Source organism: Leucoraja erinacea, chromosome 9 (genome assembly GCF_028641065.1).
Source record: "Leucoraja erinacea ecotype New England chromosome 9, Leri_hhj_1, whole genome shotgun sequence".
NCBI lineage: Eukaryota > Metazoa > Chordata > Chondrichthyes > Rajiformes > Rajidae > Leucoraja > Leucoraja erinaceus.
The window spans coordinates 1,188,725-1,213,666 of record NC_073385.1 but is presented as its reverse complement, the minus strand read 5'-3'; the positions used below and the strand labels follow the sequence as shown (position 1 = coordinate 1,213,666).

General features: G+C 46.1%; 1 protein-coding gene across 1 annotated transcript in view; it reads right to left on the bottom strand.

Moving 5' to 3' along the window:
• The window catches only part of golga5 (golgin A5), a 34,856-nt gene extending 21,991 nt beyond the window's left edge, over nt 1-12,865 (bottom strand). The window contains exons 1-2 of the mRNA XM_055640064.1: nt 12,712-12,865; nt 7,770-8,393 (exon numbers count right to left, since the gene is read on the bottom strand). Coding sequence (XP_055496039.1) covers nt 7,770-8,349 — 580 coding nt within the window. The 5' untranslated portion in view covers nt 8,350-8,393; nt 12,712-12,865. The remainder of the gene's footprint in view (nt 1-7,769; nt 8,394-12,711) is intronic.
• Between the last annotated feature and the right edge of the window lie 12,077 nt (nt 12,866-24,942).

Sequence of the window (24,942 nt, the reverse complement as noted above, 5' to 3'; positions counted from 1 at the left end):
CCTCTCAATAGGATTATAGATCAAAATAAATAGAATAGAAAATATTATTCATATTAAAAAAATCAAACTTTGCATGTATTGTATATACAGTGCCCTCCATAATGTTTGGGACAAAGACCCATCATTTATTTATTTGCCCCTGTACTCCACAATTTGAGATTTGTAATAGAAAAAAACTCACACTTGGTTAAAGTTTTCAACCAATCTAACATTTTCAGATTTTAATAAAGGCCATTTTTATACATTTTGGTTTCACCATGTAGAAATTACAGCCGTGTTTATTCATCATCGTTGAAAACATCAACAGGCACGGTGCCTTACAATGCCATGTACTTTAGTATTTTATTGCATATCCTTTGCATGCAACGACTGCTTGAAGTCTGCGATTCATGGACATCACCAGTTGCTGGGTGTCTTCTCTGGTGATGCTCTGCCAGGACTGTATTGCAGCCATCTTTATCTTATGCTTGTTTTGGGGGCTAGTCCACTTCAGTTTTCTCTTCAGCATATAAAAGGCATGCTCAATTGGGTTCAGATCGGGTGATTGACTTGGCCACTCAAGAATTTACCATTTTTTAGCTTTGAAAAACTCCTTTGCTGCTTTAGCAGTATGTGTGGGATCATTGTCTTGCTGTAGAATGAACCGCCGGCCAATGAGTTTTGAGGCATTTGTTTGAACTTGAGCAGATAGGATGTGTCTGTACACTTCAGAATTCATTATGCTACTACCATCAGCAGTTGTATCATCAATGAAGTGAGCCAGTACCTTCAGCAGCCATACATGCCCAGGCCATAACAACCTCACCACCGTGTTTCACAGATGAGGTGGTCTGCTTTGGATCTTGGACAGTTCTTTCTCTCCTCCATACTTTGCTCTTGCCATCACTCTGATATGTTAATCTTCATCTCATCTGTCCACAAGACCTTTTTCCAGTGTCTCCCTTCCCACCCAAACCAGCCGCTCCCAGGAACTTTCCCCTGCAACCGCAGAGATGCAACACCTGTCCCTTTACCTCCCCACTCAACTCCATCCAAGGATCCAAACAGTCTTTCCAGGTGAGGCAAAGGTTCACTTGCACCTCCTCCAACCTCATCTACTGTATCCACTGTTCCAGCTGTCAACTTCTCGACATCGGTGAGACCAAGTGCAGGCTCGGTGATCGTTTCGCTGAACACCTCCGCTCAGTCAGTCTTAACCTACCTGATATCCTGGTGACTCAGCACTTTAACTCCTCCCATTTCCAATCTGACTTTTCTGTCCTGGGCCTCCTCCGTTGTCATTGAGGCCCAGTGCAAATTGGAGGAACAGCACCTCGTATTTCGTTTGGGTGGTTTACACCCCAGCGGTATAAACATTGACTTCTCTAACTTCATGTAGCCCTTGCTTTCCCTCTTCATCCCCATCCCAGTTCTCCCACCAGTCCCACATTCTATATTTGCCCCGCCCCCTCCCTGACATCAGTCTGAAGAAGGGTCTGGACCCAAAACATCGACCATTCCCTCTCTCCAGAGATGCTGCCTCAGCATTTTGAGTCAACCTTGGCAAACTGTAACCTGGCCATCGTATTTTTGCAGCTAACCAATGGTTTGCATCTGTATTTCTGCTCATGAAGTCTTCTGTGGTGGTCATTGACAAATCGACACCTGACTTCTGAAGAGTGTTTCTGATCTGTCAGACAGGTGTTTGGAGATTTTTCTTTATTATAGAGAGAATCCTTCTGTCATCAGCTGTGGAGGTCTTCCTTGGCCTGCCAGTCCCTTTGCGATTAGTAAGCTCACCATTGCTCTCTTTCTTCTGAATAATGTTCCAAACAGTTGATTTTGGTAAGCCTAAGGTTTGGCTGATGTCTCTAACAGTTTTATTCTTGTTTCTCAGTCTCATAATGGCTTCTTTGACTTTCATTGGCACAACTTTGGTCCTCGTGTTGATAAACAGCAATAAAAGTTTCCAAAGGTGATGGAAAGACTGGAGGAAAGACTATGTACTGAGAGCTCTCTTGTACCTGCATTATGGAGGCATTTAAACACACCCGAACAATTACAAACACCTGTGAAGCCACATGTCCCAAACATTATGGTGCCCTGAAGTGGGGGGACTATGTATAAACACAGCTGTAATTTCTACATGGTGAAACCAAAACATTAAAAAAAGGCTTTTATTAAAATCAGACAATGTGCACTTTAACCACATGTGATTTTTTCTATTACAAATCTCAAATTGTGGTGTACAGAGGCAAATAAATAAATGGGTCTTTGTCCCAAACATTATGGAGGGCACTGTAGGCCCTCTACAACATCACAACCGACAATCTATTTTATTCTACTTGTAAAAACAAAGAACTACAGATGCTGGTTATTACACAAAAGGACGCTAAGTGTTGGTAGTAACTCAGCAGGCCAGGTAGCATCTCTGGAGAACAGGAATCGGTCTCTCTTGAGTCTGAAGAAGAGTCTAGGTCCAAAATGTTGCCTCTCCGTGTTCTCCAGAGATGCTGCCCGACCTGCCTTACTCCAACACTCTTGTATTTATTCTACTTTTTAACAACAGAACCAACCCTCGGGACTAATTTTGTTCCACTTCCCAGCCTTATGACCGTATTTCTATTTCTTTGACCTCTTTTAGGTTTATCTCTCACGAGTCCTCCACCTGACTTTACCAATTCCAAAACACAGATACGAAAAGTCTTTTCACCAGTCCTTCCACCATTCTCCATCCAATCCCCACCCCAACCTAGCAAAACTCCTCTATATTACTATTTTCATTATTTTATATTTCACCTCATTAATGCTCGCCACGTGCTACTCTGAGATCACACGAAACACCACCAATGCAACAGATGCAAATACACTTGCTTCTCTTGCTGACCTTTCCATTTTTAAGGGATTAAGGATCTCATGCCTTCCTTCTACTCATTTTTGCTCGCATGTAAACAAGGCCTTGTCAGCACAATGATTGCATTGACATTAATGCTCAACTTTAACTGTGCAAATAGGCAGCTGTAACTTGCTCCAAAATGCTTCTGCTATCTGCCCCAAAACATACCCAATTGCCCACCTAAAAAAATGGTGCACATTATCTAAGGAAACATAATGAAATTATGAAACTGCTGACAAATTAGAGAAGATGGTCACACTATGTTTAATTATTCCTTATGATTTTTTTTCTCGCACTAACAACTGAAATCGGAAAATCTTTCACAGCTGTACCACAGTTGTTAACCACACACAGCTTCACTTGATTCATTCAGTGGTTTCTAAATTGTTATACAGGTTGACTGATATTCGGAACCAAATGAGTGGAAATTGGTTCCCAACTAAACATTCAGGGAATCTAATTCATCTTTTCCAGTCCTCACAAACTCTCGCCCTGGAAGATGTTTGAAACCAATCTGGACAGCTCACAATTTTGGCATTACATCTGCCTCTCCAGATGAGTTTTACACAAGACACGCATGTGCCCTCTGCAAATGAGTCATCAAAAACTCTATTGCCCATGTCCTAACTTCTGCCATGTTCCATTCATCCATCACTGATCTAGTGGTTCACAGCAGGACAAAGACTTTATTCTAAAATTTTCATCTAAATTTCACAATAGTCTTGCTCCACGCCAGCTCTATTACCTAGTTCAACCGTACACTTTTCTTAAATATCTATGTGCTTTATGTTCTTGTCCCTAATACTGTTGAATCACCATTTTTGAATTGCCAACATCTTAATCTCCTGAGTGCCCACTAAATTCTTGCTTATTTACTTCACTTCATCTTTCAAGATGCAATTGGTCATCTTTATAGTGGTCAGCAGTAATTTTTGAATTAAAAGTTTGGGAGCATATATTTACATTAAAGGCACACTACAGACTCTTCTTGTTGTAACTCTTTCTGGTTATACCAATTACGCAACAGTCAGGATCAAACTGTTAAAATACATAGCTGGATTTAGTTGGCGTATTCAAGTTCGTTCAAGTGAGTTTATTGTCATATGTCCCTGATAGGACAATGAAATTCTTGCTTTGCTTAGCACACAGAACATAGTAGGCATTTACTACAAAACAGATCAGTGTGTCCATATACAGATGCACAACCTTTTATCCGACGATCCAAATAACGAAAACCTCCGAATAGCGAAAAAAATTTCGGTCCTTGAAGAAAGGTCCTTGAAAACGTTCACCGAGGGCGGCCCGCAGAGGTGACAGCGGAACCTCCGGTCGGTCCTCGAAGAAAGGGGAACTAAATCCCCATTCATAAAAGAAAAGGTGAGGGTATATTGCGCGGGAGGGTTAATAATTGACAATATGCTGCTGCCTGTCCGAGATCCCAGAGACCCACAGCCAGCAGCAGCCCAGCCCCGTTCCAACTCCAGAGGAAAACTGCAAACTGGCCGGAGACGTCACGACCACCAGAAGACGTTCCCCGAGCTGTGCCCCCTCATCGGGACACCGACCCCCAGGCCCACTGCAAGCATGGAGATCCCAGGTCAGCAACTCCAGCCCAGCCCCGCTCCAACTCCAGAGGAACACGCTCCCCGTATGGGCAGAAGCTGATGGTGTGCAAGGGCCGTCGTGTTTTTGGGGTCGCGCAGCTCGGGCTGTGGGCGAACTGCCACTTGTCGGCGTAGCGACCCATCGGGGAGCGGATTTTTATTATTTATTCGGGGGATTCAAGAATCCCCGAGCTAGGCCGCCTATGTATCGTGAGTCTACCGTGGGAACTCTAACTCAGCAGGGAGGCAGCAGCAGATTGTCGCTCCCTTCAGTTTCCCAGCGACAGTCACCTGCCACGGGAGAGAGATCATGCACGGCTGTAGGTCTCCTTTGCACGTCGGTTTTTCTGTCTTTCTCCACTCATTGTTGGCCCCAACTGTCACCACCCCCATCTACGCCCCTCTGCTTGCCAGCCATGTGTCCCATTCCCTCCCCTCTCCAGCTCCCCGCTCATTGCACCGGCGCGGGTACTGTCTTCTACAGCAGATGAGTCAGGTCAGCAGGACGAGCACCAGGCCCACCGCAAGCACGGAGAACCCAGAGACCCACAGCCAACAGCAGCCCAGCCCAGCCCCGCTCCAACTACTTAGAGGGGTGTGGCCCCAGGGGAGCGGGTGGTGACGTGGGTCTTGGCCCTTGCAGGAGAGTGGGGTTGTTTGCAGTTGCACAGGGCAGTACAGTTCCCAGTCTTTTCCATGAGGTCAGCGACAGCGACCCCCAGGCCCACTGCAAGGACGGAGATCCCAGAGACCCAGCCAGCCCTCGATGGAAGGAAGGTCAGAGCCGATAATGGACTGGGCGGTGTTTACTACTTTTTGTAGTCTTTTCCTCTCCAGGGCGCTCAAGTTGTCGAACCAAGCCACAATGCAACCGGTCAGCATGCTAGCGTCTACTGGGGAGAGGATTGCACTCTGGAGTTGGAGTTAGAGGGGAGTCTTCCTTGACAGATCGCCCCCTGCTATCCCAGGGACAGGGAGGCACGGCGGCTTTTTAGGCTGGTGGGCAATCACTTCCAAAGTTCTGCCCACACAGTCAGTACACCCCTCCTACACTGCATTTCATACAAACATTTATTCTGCAAGAAAAAACTACATTGAAGACTCAAACTCGCGACCGAGTAACTGATAGGATCGAGGCGCAAACTCGCGACCTAGCTCGGGGATTCAAGAATCCCCGAGCTAGGCCGCCTAAGGGCATGTAGCCCCGCTAGGGTGACATGAGTGCGGGAGGTGATTCAACGCTGCGGGCACATTTACAAATTGAGGAATTCATTCAACACACTGCATTTCATATAAACATTTATTCTGCAAAAAAAAAACCTACATTGAGATGTCAAACTCGCACCGAGTAACTGCCCAGGCGCAAACCCGCGACCTTTGAGCCGAGCTCTACCACTGAGCCAGCCTTAAAATCTAAAAAAATTCATTCCGAAGACCGACAAATTGATTACGAAAAGTGGGGCTTTCGTGGGTCCCTGTACCACAATATAAATATATACCACACATAACCAAGTCCTGAAAAGTGCAAAATAGCCCACAATAATCAGAATTTTGTCCTTTAATAGCCTGATTTTAGCTATTCCTGAACCTGGTGAGCAGTCTTTAGGCCCTGTACCTTCTACCTGAAGGTAGCAGGGAGATGATGTGTGGCCAGGATGGTGTGGGTCTGGATGATACATTTTTGAGGCAGCGACTGCGATAAATCCCCTCGATGGAAGGAAGGTTGGAGCCGATGATGGACTGGGCAGTGTTTACTACTTTTTGTAGTCTTTTCCTCTCCAGGGCGCTCAAGTTGTCGAACCAAGCCACGATGCAACCGGTCAGCATGCTCTCGACTGTGCACCTGTAGAAGTTAGAGAGAGTCTTCCTTGACAAACCGACTCTCCGTAATCTTCTCAGGAATAGAGGCGCTGATGAGCTTTCTTGATAATTGCAATAGTGTTCTTGGACCAGGAAAGATCTTCAGAGATGTGCACGCCCAGGAATTTGAAGCTCTTGACCCTTTCAATCATCAACCCGTTGATATAAATGGGGCTGTGGGTCCCCATCCTACAATCAGTTCCTTGGTTTTGCTGGTGTTGATGGCCAGGTTATTGTGCTGGCACCATATGGACAGTTGCTCGATCTCTCTTCTGTACTCTGACTGGTGTCGTCAGCGAACTTGATGATGGAGTTCGCACTATGACCGGCTACGCAGTCATGGGTATAGAGTGAGTATAGCAGGGGGCTGAGCACGCAGCCTTGAGGTGCTCCCGTGCTGATTGTTATCAAGGCTGACACATTTTCACCAATACGAACAGACTGTGGTCTGTGAATGAGGAAGTCGAGGATCCAATTGCAGAGGGATGCGCAGGGACCCAGTTCTGCGAGTTTGGTCACCAGCTTGGAGGGAATGATTGTGTTGAGTGATCAAACCCAAGGTCATTAATGTTATTGAGTGAGCCAGGATTAGACTAAAGTCACTTCACAATGGAAATAATCTTAAAACCACATAAACAGTGGATTTAAAATAGACATGCAATGGATTTTCACTCATTATTGCTCTTTTAATGTCGTCTTGAAATTTAAGTGACGACAATTACACATTGTTCTCAGGGTGTACTGACAAGAAGGCAAAAGATAAAATAGAAAACCAAGACCACAAAAACCACTTATCCATCAATAAGGCTTAACTGCCACACAGTCACTATGTTTCCTCTTTTCATGGCAAGAAGGAAAAAAAGTTGAAAGCTGTATTTTAAGTCTCTAATTTCTGATATCAGTTACAGAAATAAATCAAATGCACAGGTCAGGCCATTTGATAAAAACAATGGAAGCACCAGGAAAGGAATACCTTTGCACTGTTGGTGCTGATGGAGCAATGCACAATACGTGGAGAGAAACAATATTGCTCTGCTCTCCCTTAGGCCACATACTTTTCACAGCAGCCACCCTTATAAAGTTCAAGCCAAATTACATTTTAATGCTATATAAAATATTAGATTGGAACTGCCTGAGCTAATTTCATGTAAAATCTTTGCCAATAGAAAGCGAGGCTTCCATTAAATTGATTTGGAACTGGTTTAGTTCCAGATATCTTTAAACTGATAACCCATCAATAATCAGGACCAACTCAATAACCAGCCAGAGTTACACATGATATAAATGTATGAACCTGGTAGAACAGCAATTATAGTGGTGTATAACCACAAGAATTCCAAACATTTTCTACCCCTATGACATAGACTGTGTGTAGAAAATTAATAAAGAGAAATACAATTTGTTTTTTAAATATTGAAACATTTTCTTACCATGTCCAGTAGCAGAATTGTCCATGATAAAGCTCTCCTCGGGTGACTTCACAACATTGATGCCAGATGTTGATGAACTGTGACTGGAAGTCCGAGAGTGAGATTTTGGCGTCAAAGGTCTTGGTGCCTCTTGTTTGCTGTCCACTTTTCCATTTAATGATTTCTCTGAACTATTTAGGAAATCAAAAAGTTGGTCATCGTTTGGCTCATTCCTTTTTGGTCTTACAAACTGCATTGAGGGCCTGCCTAGAGAAGAGCTTGCAGATGTACCAGCCATAGTCTCAATGTTCTGTGATGTCGGAGAGACATTAGAAGCTCCAGCCAGAAGGGTGGTCTTTTGCCTCTTAATGTTATTGGCAGCGGAGGAGACATACCCAGGGTTAGTGTGGATCTGGTGATCAGATTTATCACTCAGCTGATTCAGGGTAGAATATTGGCTCAAAGTACTGGCTTCATCGCTCTTACTGTGTATGACAGTCACGGCTTCAATGGGTGGATTCTGTAGTGCAACTGCTGCTCCATGGTCCACTTTATTCAAGAAGGTTTCTGCTTTTCCTGCAAGCTCAGCCAACCATGACATTCTGAACTGATATCAGAGCCAAAAACGTAATATTATAACATGACCTGAAAAGAGCAAAAGCATATTTTAATGCATAAAATGAGAGCCCACATAATGCATAACAGGTGTAACTCAGTAGTAGACTTTAAAGATATAGAACATTGCAGAATACCTTTGATGATAACATTTGTTATTTAATTGAGCAGTCCTAAATTGACCAAAATAACACTAAACTACAAAATATAAGCTGCACAATCAATGACCATAGAGTTAACAAGATCAGCATAACATTGTGCCAGTGAAGGCAACTCTGTAATGTCGAGAAAATAAAGTGCAGCATATCTAAAGTATATTTTTCAATTTGCATCATTGAAAAAGTCTTAATTATTCCTTTCACTACAAGCGTATTGCAGACAATGCAATCCCTTTAGTACAGTATATTGTTCTTTGCTGTCATTCTGCTGTTGCAGCAGCACACAAACAGCAACCAGATTAAAGATCACCTCATCTGCTCTTTTTAATGGCAATATTGAGAGATAAATACCGACTAGAACAATGGAATGTCATAGAAATGTTAACATATTTAACATATTTGGATCAACAGACCTTAATTTAATATAACTTGCAGAATGGTTTCGACTATAATAGTGTAACCTCCAAGTGTCAACTAAAATCCTCTTCTAAAACCAACATTTTGGACTAAGGGATAACATCATTAACCCACAGACCAACATCCAACTTTGCATTTTATACAATGGCCAACAAACAATTAAATAAAACAGTCATCTAGAAAGATGTTGTTGCAATAAAATCAAATGTTAACATCAGTCAAGGGTGAAATGTAGTTATAATACAGACGGAGGGGGTCATAGAAATATGCACAGAAACAGGCCCTTCCTCCCATGTCATCCATGCAGACCAAGTTGCCTAAGCGAGCTGGTCCCTATTTGTCCACACCTGACCCAACCCATATCCCTCCAAACATTTCCTATCTACGTATATCTGTCCAAATGCCTTTAACATGTCGGAATTGTACTTATCGCTCCAACTTCCACTGACAACTTATAATAATAATAATACTTTATTACGGACTCGAGGTCCAGACAAGGGGTAACATTACATTCAAAAATGCATTGCATATTAAAAATATCATAACTACATATAAAATCTTAGTATATCACTTATAAAAGCATCATAAATTATATATATTTTTTAAAACACAATACGTTAAAAATCCAGGTTAAAAGAATCAATGTCTTACAATGAGACAAGGATACCAGTGTCTCCACAACTGGGATTCGTAGCGTGTAGTGCTAACCCTTATGTTTAACAAGGCCACAATAATCACATTTTTAGAGTCATTTATCCTGCAAATGAATTTATACATGTGATTTCTTAGGATAGCTTCTAAAGTACTGACTCCTGCAGCCACAAACCTATTACTGGCACTACACCATCTAGGTTTCCTTAGCAGTGTTCTCATGGCGTCGTTATATGCCACCTTTAGTCTCTGCATACCAGTCTTTCCATAGTTCGACCACAGGTGCAGTGTAGATTGGTGTGCAGTATGCTCTAAATTGCGACATCTTCACCACATCTGCACACGCACCAAATTTACGCAAGAGAATATTCGCCTGTACATACAGCATGCGTCGTTGCCTATAAATATCCTCAACATCTGTCATTTGTTCTGTAGTAATATGCCCTAGATATTTTACCTTATTACAGACACTAAGATTATTGTCAGACAATTTAAAATCAGGAAATTTTAGACATTTATCCTCTTTGGTTCTACAGATCATAATAGCACTCTTACTAGCATTATATTTAATATCATGTTCCACACCATACACAGAACATATAGTAAGGAGCTGCTGGAGACCAGCGCTAGATGGACTAAAGACCACAAGGTCATCTGCATACATAATATGGTTCACTAAAATATTACCAATCACGCACCCAGTATTACAGGCTTTCAATTGTTTAGACAGATCATCAATATATAGATTAAAAAGGACTGGGGACAAAATTCCCCCTTGTCTAACACCATTGCTAACCCCAAATGGGGCTGAGACATCTATTGCCCCATTTTATTTGCATAGTCTGGTGGGCATACCAGTAGGCCAGAATTCTCACAATGTATTTAGGCACCCCTCTTTGACTCATTTTACCAAACAGCTTTCTGTGATTAACACGGTCAAAGGCTTTGGAAGCATCAATAAAGCACATAAGGATTGAAGAGTTTTTGCCTCAATATTTGTTTACAATCTCCTTTAGGGTATATATGCATAAGTCAGTGCCATGTTTAGCTTTAAAGCCAAACTGGTTATCTGTGGAGTTAACAAACTCATTTATTCTATCCAGCAGAACTCTTTCTAAAACTTTTGACAATATGTTGGCTAACGTTATGGGCCTGTAATTATTTAGGCTGCCTACTTTACCAATGTTGCAGGCCTGTGCTTCAAACTAAACCTTCGTTCATTGTACCAACTATAACTTGCAGAATTTCCTCTCCTCAAATCCTCACTGACTTGGTTTACTAAGGCTCGTTGGTACCATACTGGATTGAATGCTCGTCACACACTGACTGGTTAATGACACACAATTGCGTACATCTTCTCAGGCAGATCATTGTCGTTGAGGGTAGACAAAAGTGCTGGAGAAACTCAGCGGGTGCAGCAGCATCAATGGAGTGAAGGAAATAGGCAATGGTTTCTGCCTTCGATTTTCCAGCATCTGCAGTTCCTTCTTAAAAACTAATTGGGGTTGAGATTGATTTGCATCCACTGCAATTCTGAGACGGCTAGCATGATATGCAGACTCTGCCACTGATGCAGCATAATGGGCCTGTCCGACTTAGGCGACTGCAGGAGACTATGCAGTCGCTACATGGTCAGCACATGATCGCGGGTGGTTGCCGGGGATTCGCCTTCATGGTCGTGAGGAGTTCCCGCAGTCTGGGAACTAGTCGCGGCCTCATTATGGTCGCTATGAATTTTTCAACATGTTGATAAATTAGAAGTGACTAGAATTAAGCCGCCATGAAGAGTAGCGCCAATTCTCGTGCCATAGGTGGGTCGCCAGGAGGTCCTAATGGGTTGCCAGGAGATGGAAGGTTCTCGGAGGTTCCCGTAGGTTGTAGCCGGTGCTGACCGGTGAATTTCTTTGGCTCATTGGGGGAAAAAAGGTAAGCAGTAGTTTTCAGAAACAAGGATAACCGACCAATAACGTTAAATGTCTGCCGAGCTTCACAGCCATGTATCTCTGGCTTCTTAAGTTGGCTCCACTCCTTCTCTCCCCGCCCCCCTCTTTTAAAGGACTTACTGTACACTGTGCTTTAGCCGTCTATTTACAATGTCAACAGCCCTGTTCATCGCTGTGTGTGTGTGTGTGTGTGTGTGCACATGTGTGTGTGTGTGTGTGTGTGTGTGTGTGTGTGTGTGTGTGTGTGTGTGTGTGTGAGTGTGTGTGTGTGTGTGTGTGTGTGTGTGCGCGTGCGCGTGTGTGTGTGCGCGTGTGTGTGTGTGTCACTCTGACAGTCACCATTCCAGTTGCCTGTTTTTCAGGCGACTTGGGGCAACTTGACTGCCGCCAGCAGTCGGCTGGAAAAATCGCCTGAGTGGGACAGGCCCATAAGGTGCTTCTGCCATTTCACTGGTCGTGTGTTCTGCTGGAAGAGGCTTGCGATAATCAATGTTATCTCAAATGTTGATTCTCCATTTTAAACAATCATAGATCAGCAATTCCCTCAAACTGGTGCAGACGTTGCATCTTCTCAGAGACTCAGAACATCTTTGAATTGTTGTCTTGAGCTCACCTTTAATCTTCTCAAGGTGCATGAGAGACGTTTACATAGTCGCCGTACATCCTGCCACATTTCACATTCCAGGTGGTTTATTTACATTATGCATTTCCGCATTGTAAACAAGCCATCCCGAATGCAAATCTCTAGTTTTCTGTCACCCATTCCCTCTCTCCAGAGATGCTGCCTGCCCCGCTGAGTTACTCCAACATTTTGTGTCTATCTTCTCGTGTGTGACAACCCCGAAAACCTGCAGAATTGGGGTTATTACAATTTGTCATTTGCGTGGAGCCAAACGGGTTAATTCACCCAATCTCTGCTGCATACAAACGACGCAGCAATGAGGCTGATCGCCGCTGACAACCGGCCCTGTCGCACCCGGTGCAGCTTCAGCACCTTAGGGTGGGTGTAGGGAGCAACTGCAGAAGCTGCTTTACATGGAAGACACACACTAAATGTTGGACTTACTGCACCTTAGGCCCGAGGATGAGCCCGGGGGGGGGGGGGGGTCAAGGCAATGCGACTCCCCCTCCAACAACTCCCCGCCGCTACCTGTCCCTCCGCCCTGCGCTCACACTTACCGGGGTTTACACGGGGGTCGCTGGGTCGCCGCTGGGCCCAAGGCCAGGCCAGGAGAGCGGGTCGCTGGGTCGCCGCTGGGCCCAAGGCCAGGCCAGGAGAGCGGGTCGCTGGGTCGCCGCTGGGCCCAAGGCCAGGCCAGGAGAGCGGGTCGCTGGGTCGCCGCTGGGCCCAAGGCCAGGCCAGGAGAGCGGGTCGCTGGGTCGCCGCTGGGCCCAAGGCCAGGCCAGGAGAGCGGGTCGCTGGGTCGCCGCTGGGCCCAAGGCCAGGCCAGGAGAGCGGGGAGCTGGGTCGCCGCTGGGCCCAAGGCCAGGCCAGGAGCCACGGCGATGGCGGAGCAGCTGCAGACGTGGAACAGGACCCCAACAACGAGGCGTCCGCACCGGTTGCCTGACGGCGTGCGTCACGTCGCAGAGGACGTAGGCGACGGCACTGGCGGCGTGCGTCATGACGTATGCGGAGGACGACGACGGCGCTGGGGGCGTCATGACGTAGAACGTACACGGGGGAAGGGGAGGGCGACGGCGCTGGGGGCGTCATGACGTAGGGACGTACACGGGGGAAGGGGAGGGCGACGGCGCTGGGAGCGTCATGACGTAGGGACGTCCACGGGGGAAGGGGAGGGCGACGGCGCTGGGGGCGTCATGACGTCGGGACGTACACGGGGGAAGGGGAGGGCCACGGCGCTGGGGCCGTCGTCAATGACAACGGCGTTGGGCAGTCGTGGCCAAAGATCCTAGAGGAGCAAGATAGACCACTCCTCCTCGGAAAACGCGTAGTATGACGTGTGTGACCGTCGACGCCATTTTTCGAGGCATTTATTGGGCTTCCCCCACACTGTCATGGCGTCCTTATCTAAATTTCATCTCACTGCTCTGCTATCAAGTATTCTAATCGTAAATCTAAACGACCCGACCTGTCATTCTTTAGGTTCCCCAATAAAAAAGAAAGGTGAGAAAATATTTTTATTATTTTCAGTCGATATTCTGTCGTGAAAATGGTATTTTCTGTTCTCCCCTCAACGGCCATTGGGAAACTGGGTTTGTCGGTACATTAGAAAGTTATTAGACGTATTTTTAATAGTTCTTTACTTACCATAATAATAAAGACAATTTTAACACTTCTGTACGTTTTTGGTCTTGTTCTTGTAAGGGATTGGTCTCCACAATATGGCCCGCGGACACATCAGGTCCAGTGACCAGGAGATTTTTCGAGCTCAGATTCAAGTCCGAGAATGGGCTGCTGTTACCCATTATATTCCTCGAATTGTCAAGACATCACAAGCAAAGATCACAAGCCCGCCGTGAAGAAGGGTGCAATCAAATATTCGGAAGTGGCGGCGCTGTTAACAGCTGCGGCTCGCCTGCAGTCCGTCTGTCTTTACTTTTTTCTGTTGTTTTTTTTGTCTTGTTTTGGTTAAGTTTTGGTTTGTTGGGTTGTGTTAGAGGGGGTGGAACATGTTCTCTGTCTCTTCCTTCGGGGGAATGCGACTTTTTCATGTCATATCCCCCTTCTCTGCCTCCGTCTGCGCTGAGGCCTAATGGCGGAGCTGGCGGCCTCCAGCCTGCGACCGACCCCGAGGCTCCGGAGGCAGAGCCAGCCAGGACTTACCAACGAGAGGCTGGCCATCTTCGGGGCTGAGCAGTGGTGGCCCGACTTGCTGGTGCGGCGTTCTGGCTTTCGGCGGCGGCCTGGGGCTGATGCAGCGGGGCTCGGAGCTGAGACTGCGGGGCCCGGAGCTGGGGCAGCGGCCTGGAGCTGGAGCAGCGGCCCGGAGCGGAGACGGCGGGACCTGGAGCAGCGACTGCGGGACCAGAAGCTGGGGCGGTGGCCTGGAGATGGGGCAGCGGCCCGGTGCGGAGACTGCAGGACCCGGAGCTGGGGCGGCGACCTGGAGCTGGGGCAGCGACCTGGAGCTGGGGCATCGGCCTGGAGCTGCGGCAGCGGCCCGGTGCGGAGACTGCGGGACCTGGAGCTGGGGCATCGGCCTGGAGCTGGGGCAGCGGCCCGGTGCGGAGACTGCGGGACCTGGAGCAGGGGCGGCGACCTGGAGCTGGGGCGGCAGCCCGGAGCTGATGCTGTGGCGGGCCGTCTCGGAGCGGGGATGGCGTTCCGGCTATCGGCAGCGGCGACATCACCACGGAGGTCCGCTGGACTGGAGAGCGGCATCTCCGGCCTGGATCGACCGCCTCAGCGCAGAGGGAGAACAAGGAGGGAAGAGATGGAAACTAAGACTTTGCCTCCATCACAGTGAGGATGTGCTTGGTGAACTCACTGTGGTGGATGTTTAATTGGTGTTTATTGTATGTTTTGTTATTATTGATTCTGTGTATGACTGCAGGCAACATAGTTTCGTTCAGACCGAAAGGTCTGAATGACAATAAAGGATCTATCTATCTATCTATCATCTTTGGGTGCAATGGTGGGCCAGGGGGTTCGTGGCGGCGGCCGCAATCAAAGATACTAGTGGAGCTCTGCTCTATAATCTTTGGTCGGAATGGGACGGCTGCGCGTTATAGGGTGATTTCATAAAGGTCACTGGAGCGTGGATCTGCACCCACGTGACCAAAATTCTCAAGTGGAGGACACTCGAGGGTCCCGGTACATGTTAGTGGATGGGGAAAATCGCATTTTCCCACCCGTGAAAAACATAGAAAACGGCGAGGTTGAGAGCTGCAATTTACTGTGCCAGTCGGGGTGACCGTGAGGCACAGCTACCTAGATTTACAGGGAGAAAAAAAAGATAGCAAGTAAGGTAAATTCAAGAGGGAACTGAAGGTGCCAATCCGGCGGAAGTCAGCAGCCGACATTTGCCGTGGATATTTAAAGGTCCAAAATATCGGGAATTATCGCGTTTTCCCGCTGAATTTCATCAAAAGTAAGGCATTATATACTTTTTTATCTTTATTCATTTGTTAGATGAGAATTTTTAAAAGTGAAAAATCACTCAGTAAAAGTTCAATATCGCCCACGGTTCTCTGGTTGGTTTTAACATGCAAAATCAAAACGCTTCTGAAGCTGCATTTACAAGTGAAATTTATTTAAAAATGCATTGATAGTTTATCATTATTTAAATGGTAAATGCAGCTTCAGAAGCGTTTTGATTTTGCATGTTAAAACCAACCTGAGAACCATGGCCGATTTTGAACTTTTACTGAGTGATTTTTCACTTTTAAAAATTCTCATCTAACAAATGAATAAAGATAAAAACGTATATAGTGCCTTACTTTTGATGAAATTCAGCGGGAAAACGCGATAATTCCCGATATTTTGGACCTTTAAATATCCACGGCAAATGTCGGCTGCTGACTTCCGCCGGATTGGCACCTTCAGTTCCCTCTTGAATTTACCTTACTTGCTATCTTTTTTTTTTCCTGTAAATCTAGGTAGCTGTGCCTCACAGTCACCCCGACTGGCACAGTAAATTGCAGCTCTCAACCTCGCCGTTTTCTATGTTTTTAACGGGTGGGAAAATGCGATTTTTCCCATCCACTAACATGTACCGGGACCCTCGAGTGTCCTCCACTTGAGAATTTTGGTCACGTGGGTGCGGATCCACGCTCCAGTGACCTTTAGTGAAATCACCCTATAATGTGCTATCGTTCCACTCTCCCTCTCCCCCTTCTTCTCCCTCTCCCCCTTCTCCCTCTCCCCCTTCTCCCTCTCCCCCATTCTCCCTGTCCCCCTTCTCCCTCTCCCCCCTTTTCCCCTTCTCCCTCTCCCCCTTCTCCCTCTCCCCCTTCTCCCTCTCCCCTTTCTCCCTCTCCCCCTTCTCCCTCTCCCCCTTCTCCCTCTCCCCCTTCTCCCTCTCCCCTTCTCCCTCTCCCCCTTCTCCCTCTCTTCTCTCGATCTCTCTCTCCCCTCCTCTCGATCTCTCGCTCCCCTCTCTTCTCTCTCTCTCTCTCTCTCTCTCTCTCTCCCCCTCTCTTCTCTCGATCTCAGGAATCAGTCTGGTGAACCTTCTCTGCACTCCCTCTATGGCAATAATGTCCTTCCTCAGATTTGGAGACCAAAACTGTATGCAATACTCCAGGTGTGGTGTCACCAAGACCCTGTACAACTGCAGTAGAACCTCCCTGCTCCTATACTCAAATCCTTTTGCTATGAATGCTAACATACCATTCGCTTTCTTCACTGCCTGCTGCACCTGCATGCCTACTTTCAATGACTGGGTACCATGACACCCAGGTCTCGCTGCATGACTGTGTGGCCAGGTTCAGCTCCAACTCCATCATCAAGTTTGCTGATGACACTGTGGTGGTGGGCCTGATCTCCGATAACGATGAGAAGGCCTACCGGGAGGAGGTGGCTGATCTGGCACTCTGATGTCAGGACAACAGCCTCCTCTTGAATGTCACAAAAACTAAGGAGCTGATTGTGGACTTTAGAAGGGCTCAACATCCGAGGACGTACACGCCACTGGAGATAAATGGGACTACTGTGGACAGGGTGAGCAGCTTTAAATACCTGGGAGTCCACAGCACAGAGGATCTAACATGGACACCACACACTGCCGCACTGGTGAGTAAGGCAAGGCAGCATCTTTACCACCTCAGGCAGCTGAGGAAATTCAGAGTCTCTCTGAGGATCCTTCAGTGCTTCTACTCTAGGCTCCAGAAAACATCTTGTCCGGCAACATCTCGATCTCCTTTGGGAACAGCTCTGCCCAGGACAGGAAGGCTCTGCAGAGAGTAGTGCGTTCGGCCGGACACACTATGGGAACTACACTCACCCCCCTGCAGGACCTGTACACCAGGAGGTGCAGATCCAGAGCCAGCAACATAATGAGAGACCCCTACCCCCCCAGCAATGGACTGTTCCAGCTGCTACGGTCAGGCAAACGCCTCCGCTGTCATGCTGTGAAAACGGAGAGGATGAGACGGTTTCTTCCCACAAACCATCAGGACTGTAAACTCTTATCTCACCAGGGACTAATTTACTGTTGTGTTGTGTCTTTTTTTTAAATTCTAAAATGTAAATACTGGTTCTGTTCTATTCTGTTCTGTTGTTCTGTTGTTTTTGCACAATCCGCAGGCATTGCCACTTTCGTTTCACTGTTCATCTTGTATGTGTATGTGACAAATAAAGTTGAGTTGACTTGACCTGTGACCCTTGACTATAATCCCATCCTGCAGCACCAGTTTGTCGCGAACTAAGTAGTATGGGTAAATCGCGAGTGGGGTACTGTTTGTTTATCCACCCAGCCACACCGGATGACTGCAGACAGCAATTGTAGAGTCTCATCAGCAGCCGAGGGCTTTACCAGGCTACTTAAACTTTCAGTGGGAACATACGATACCTTCATTCTCGAGAACTGGTCCTGTTCAGAGGGCTGTTGTTCGCTGGTTTTGCGTGGGGCCCTAGATAGCTGTGTCAGCTATGTGCATGTCCTTGCCCTTTTTGTAGACTATGGTGAAATCAAAACGCCTTAGCTGCATTGTCATCCGTTGCAGGCGAGCCGGAGCGGCATGGATGGGTTTGTTTAAGATGGTGACCAACGTTTGGTGGTCTGTTTCCACAGTCACAGGTTTTCCAAAAATAAAGTCCTTGAATTTCGTGCAGGCGAAAACCACTGCAAGTAACTCCTTTTCAATTTGGGCGTAACGTTGTTCAGTATCAGTCCAGGTGCGGGAGGCGTAGGCAACAGGCTTGTGGTCGCCATCGGTGGAGGTTTGTAGGCAAGCAGCGCCAAGTCCGTACTGGGACGCATCACATGTGAACGTCACTGGCAACTCTAAAGCAAAGTAAGCGAGGGTGGGATCGCTGGCCAGCTGCACCTTGAGCGTCTCGAAAATTCTCTGTTGCTGGGAATATCAGGACCAGGCAGTGTCATTGTGTGTCAGTTCCCGCAGGGAGGCAGATATATCACTGAGGTTGGGAATGAATTTTCCCAGATAGTTGACCATTCCAAGGAATCTCTGTAAACTTGTAATGTCAAGAGGAACCGGCATCTCGTTGATGGCAGTAGTCTTAGATGGGTCCGGTCTGAGACAATCACTGGTGAAAACATGTCCAACAGAAGTAACCTCAGGCACCCGAAAGAAGGGGAGAGAGAGAAGGGAGAGAAGGGGGAGAGAGAGGAGAAAGAGTGAGAAGAGTGGAGAGAGAGAAGAGGGGAGAGAGGAGAGAGAAGTGGGGAGAGAGAGAGGAGGAGAGAGAAGGGAGAGAGAGAAGGGAGAGAGAGAAGGGGGGGGAGAGACGGGAGCGTGGGGTTCATTTTCCCACGCAAGCCATAGGTGACTGGGCAATCTGAACCCAAGCACAAGTTGAAAGCGGCCAAAGGTGTGCATCGCTCGGGACAGCCCCCACTCTCCCACGGCCACCCTACGCGGGCTGTGGGTCGGGTGGAGCGGAGGTTCGGGACAATGTTCAGTGATGTGATGGACGCGGGGGTCTGGACCAATCGCTGACCAGATCCTGCCCCCCGGCAACGTCAAGTCCATTATTGGAATTTTCTGTTGAGCGGCAGTCCGTCCTTTGGCCTGTAGGCAACGCCACCTTTCGGGTAGGTGGCGTTTCGACAGAGTGACCATTCGGTAAGTTTGCTTTTAGGCGACGCAGCTATTCAGTTCCTTGGGTTTTAGGCGTCCCATCCTTTCGGTTAGTTGGCGTTTCGTCTTTGGACTCTTTTGGTTTATTGTCGTTTCGGCCTCGTTTCCTTTCCGTTCTTTGGCTTCGACTTCAACTTCTTTGCTTCTTCCTCTCGTCCGTCGGCGTCACGTCCCCACACGGTTCTGGAGACTCTGTAAATAATATGTGTTCGATTCTGTGCTGAGTGTGAACCTGACATCCTAGTTGTCAGCTGACATTCCATGTATGCTTCAAATAACTTTTCCTAAAAACGACCTTTTCTTGAGGAAATTCCATATTTTGCTTCCAAATTACATTATTGAATATAAACATTAAATATATTTCAGAAATTAAGAGAGAATTCCCTCCAAACATTTATCACATCTTTCTTAAAGTACCTTTTTTTTTTTTTACAATAAATCAGATACAGATTATATATCCTCTGTAACCACCAATATTGAATATTCTTTGTTATCTTTGTTACCTTTCAATTAATTTATTTTTTGGTGCAACTGGAAATAATAGTTTTAAATTTAGCAAATTTTAACTAAAGTTTCGATAATCGATTCCACCTATCAACATGTAAATGGTATCCAAACACTTTCAATGGTTCAGCTGGAAATGCGGCAGATAAAATATACAAGGATGTTGCCGGGGCTTGAGCACCTGAGCTATAGGGAGCGGTTGAGCAGGCTAGGACTTTATTCCTAGGAATGTAGCAGGATGGGGGGGGTGATCTTATAGAGGTGCACACGGTCATGAGAGGTATAGATTGAGTATATATCTATATTACTAAAAGACTGATCTTGACCACTTCCTGTTGTTCTGTATATTGATTTTAGAAAGAATGCTGCCATTTATGGCTGTGATTTTTGGCCATCTTACTTGGAGTCCCCCTCCGCTGCACAGGCCAAGAGGATTTTTCCCATTGATGAAAAATAAAAGAATTATTAGTGTTTATAAAATGTTGAGGTTCTCTCTCCTGTCAATCACACCATGAAGGTCACGCCCCTTCTGGTGGGAAGGGGGGAGGGACTATAAAACCCAGAAGTGTGGGCGTGGCTCAGTCTCTGCAAGATGGAGGAGGGAGAGGTCAAGACTTGTTGTCTTTAGTGGATTTGCACCCTGCTTGAAGTGGTAAGAAACTGCACTTGAATTTGGTGGCCTTGCACCCTGCTTGAAATGGAATTTCAAGGAATAGCCGTGAGTCAACTGCCAGCCCACCAGCCGTGAATGAGTGAGCTGCCAGCACAACAGGCTTGAGTGACTGAGCCGCCAGCCCAAGAATCCATTCGGCCCACAATGTCCATACTAGCCCTCTGGAAATCAGTCCCTTCAGCCCACATCACCCATACTAGCGCTCCAGAAAGCCCCCTCCCCCTCCCACTGGCCACCAATATTGGAATTGGTGGAGAGGTGGAATATTGTGTTGGGGGACCAGCCCTCCCATGTGATGCTGGGACCCAATGGGTCCCACTTAGTCTAGTAAATATATAGAGTCTTTTGCCCGAGTGGTGGAATCGAGAAAGAGAACATACGTTTAAGGTGAGGAGACGAAAGATTTAATAGGAACCTGAGGTGTAACTTTTTAATGGAAAGAGTGGTAGGTATATGGAATGAGCTGCTAGAGGAGATAATTAAAGAAGGTGCTATCATAAAGTTTTAGAGACTTTGGACATGTTAATGGATAGGATAGGCTTAGAAGGTTAGGTGCCAAGTGTAGGCAGGTGGGACTAGTGTACATAGGGCCTGTTGGGCAGAGTAGGCAAATTGAGCCGAATGGCTTGTTTCCAGTGTATGACTATGAATGAACAAATTGCAAAGATGTCGGTATCAGGCATAATGGGGCAAACAGCAGCTAACTGCTATATGAAATTCTGGTATTGATTTGTATCTATTGACAAACAACAGAGAGCATCATTCATTTGATATAGAACAGGAAATACATTAAATTAATTTGAATTGCACACCTCACCTACAAAAATGAAAATGTCGGAAATATTGCTTTTGTGATGCAGAATTATTTTCTTTTGACTCCACCAGATGTCAGTAACACGTTTAAAAAGTATGGATAGTGTATGTCTCTCTACTTTTCAATTTTAATTTATTTTTCCATCATTATATTTCTTTAAATAATATAGCTTTGGAATTAATGTACCATGGATCAGTTATACTAGTTAGTGTAGTTGGTTTATATTTCTGTCATTGAAACTTATGTTTTTGGCAGAATATATTTTATAGAATTGTGATGTTTACGTACAAATAACTGCAGTTATATCCCTGTCCCACGGTACGAGTTAATTCAAGAGTTCTCCCGAGTTTACCCTGATTCGAACTCGGAGATTTACAGTAATGGCCGCTCGTAGGTACTCGGGGCTCTCGTGGACATTTTTCAACATGTTGGAAAAATCTTCCCGAGCTTACCGCGTTTCCCAAGTACCTGGCGTTAGCGTTACGAGCCGCTAAGAGACGTCCCCGAGCTCCGACGTACCCGCTACGTACATTCTACGTGCTTCCACAAGTTTGACTTTTTTTTTTAACTCAGGTGAGCTCATGAATGAACTCGTACAGTGGGACAGGGCTTTAAGACAATTGGGATTACTTTGGTTTAAAAGAGTAGATTTTTGATGGAAGAAAGTTATTGCTAATTAAATTTTAAGGTGATAGATAGATGCAAATCAAAAGGAGTGCAACAATAGAAAGAGTAAAGAATAAATTCTGAAAGACTTTAGAAGGGATCCATTTGGCATCTAAGATGTTTCAAGGGAGAAATTTAATGAGAAATTAATAAAGTCAAGGAAAATTGAAAGCCAACCATATTTTGGAGCAACTACAATGATTATTTTGGGATTTGGGTGTTGCTGACAAAGTCAGGATTTATGGCCCATCTTTATTGCTGTTGATGAAGGTAGTGATGTGTAGGAAGGAACTGCAGATGCTGGTTTAAACTGAACACAAAAAGCTGGCGTAACTCAGCGGGACAGGAAGCATTTCTGGAAAGAATGGGTGACGTTTCGGGTCAAGACCGTTCTTCAGACGTATTCAGAAGGTAGTGATGTGCTGCCTACTTAATTAGCAGCAGTTATTCTGGTACTCCTCCAATCCTATTGGGGAAGAGGATTCAGGATTTAGATCGAATGCTGAAGATGGAACAGCAATATATTTTTAAGTCGGGATCCTGTGCTGGCTAATTCAGGTTCCAATGCACCTGAAGTCTCCTTACTATATGTTCTGTGTATGGTGTGGAACATGATATTAAATATAATGCTAGTAAGAGTGCTATTATGATCTGTAGTACCAAAGAGGATAAATGTCTAAAATTTCCTGATTTTAAATTGTCTGACAATAATCTTAGTGCCTGTAATAAGGTAAAATATCTAGGGCATATTATTACAGAACAAATGACAGGTGATGAGGATATTTATAGGCAACGATGCATGCTGTATGTACCGGCGAATATTCTCTTGCGTAAATTTGGTGCGTGTGCAGATGTGGTGAAGGTGTCGCTATTTAGAGCATACTGTACACCACTCTACACTGTGCACCTGTGGTCGAACTATGGAAAGACAAGTATGCAGAGACTAAAGGTGGCATATAATGATGCCATGAAAACACTGCTAAGGAAACCTAGATGGTGTAGTGCCAGTAATATGTTTGTGGCTGCAGGATCTAGCTATCCTAAGAAATCACATGTATAAATTCATTTGCAGGATAAATGACTCTAAAAATGTGCTTATTGTGGCCTTGTCAAACATAAGAGAGTCAAGAGTCAAGAGTCAATTTAATTGTCATTTGGACCCCTGGAGGTCCAAACGAAATGCCGTTTCTGCAGCCATACATTACACACAAATAGACCCCAGACACAACATAATTACATTTTACATAAACATCCATCACATAGCTGTGATGGAAGGCCAAATAAACTTATCTCTCCACTGCACTCCCCCCCCCCCCCCCCCGATGTCAGAGTCAAAGTCATAGCCCCCGGCTGGCGATGGCGATTGTCCCGCGGCCATTAAAGCCACGCCGGGTTGTGCGAGGTCGCACACCGGGTCTTGATGTTGGAGCCCCCGGTGTGCGCTCGCAGAGTCCGCGGCCATTCCAGCCGCGCGGGGCAGTGATGTAGGCCCCGCTCCAGGAGCTCTTCAACCCCGCAACTCGGGCGGGAGAATTCGCCGTTGCAGGAGCCCCGAAAAGCGGTTTCCCTCCAGGGAGCCGCGGGCTCCTGGTGCCGCCGTCCACAGACCTGTCGTTGGAGCCTCCGACTCTCCGGTAGCAGCAGCAGCAGCAGCAGCAGCAGCAGCAGCAGCAGCAGCAGCGCTCCTCCACCGCTCCACCCGCTCCGCACTCGGCCAGCTCCGCGACGGCAACGGTGAGTCGGCACCAGAGTCCCCGGCTTCTTCCCGTTGGAGGCCGCTCCTCGTTGCGGCCTCAACGACACCTGAGACCCGACGAGAAAAGGTCGGGTCTCCAGTGCAGGGAGAGATTCAAAAAGTTTCCCCCCCCCTCCCACCCCCGCCCCCCCACACACACACCCCGACATAAAATAACAAAAACTACATAAAAACACAGACAAAAAATAATAAAATAATAAAAAACGCGGACAGGCTGCAGAGGCCGCTGCTGGCCAGAGCCGCGCCGCCTACCTAATAAGGGTTAGCACTACACGCTACGAATCCCAGCTGTGGAGACACTGGTATCGTTGTCTCGTTGTAGGACATTGATCATCTTTTAATCTGGATTTTTAACATGTATTGTGTTTTGTTTTGTTTTAATATAAATTATGATGTTTTTATAAGTGATTTTATATGTATTTATGATATTTAATATGCAATGCATTTTTTATGTAATGTTGCCCCTTGTCTGGACCTTGAGTCCGAAATAAAGTTTATTATTATTATTATTATTATTATTATTATTATTTATCCTCCTTGGTGATAGAAGTTGGGGTTTGGATTTGCTGAAGATATTAGCTGCAGCCACAAATTAGTGCTGGAGGGGATGAATGTTTAGGGTGTTCCATGGAGTGGCATTTTCTTGGATGATGTTAAATTTGTAAGTGATGTTGACACAACATTCATCCAACCACGTGGAAAGTATTCCATCTCATCCTGGATTTGGGTGTCATAGATGATGAAAAGGCTCTGGGGTGTCTGGAGGTGAGTCACTCATCACATGATCATAGCCACACTTTTTGTGTTTGTCTAGTTGAGGTTTGAATCATGAAGAATCTTAGAATCATACAGTTTGGAAGCTGTATGTGATTGATTGATTCTTTTAATGACCACACAGCCAGGCTGGTGGAATTTGTTATGCCAATGCAGCACATAAAAAAAAAAGAATACAAACATGACAATACTAAAGAATTTTAACATGAAAACATCCCCCCACAATGGTTCCCATTATGAGGGAAGGCACAAAGTCCAGTCCCCGACCCCAGTTCCCCCATAGTCGGACCAATTGAGGCCTCCACAGTTGCCTCTACGGAGGCCCGATGTTCCTGGCCGATATGGTTGCATTTCAATTTTCTTTGACTTTATTTATTCATAGCCATATAACCTGTCCGCATTAATCAGTGGGCACTCTTTCATATTGATCCCATTGCCTTGCATGGTCATAATCCTTTAGCTTAATCAATTCAAGTGCTCATCATTGGTATTGTA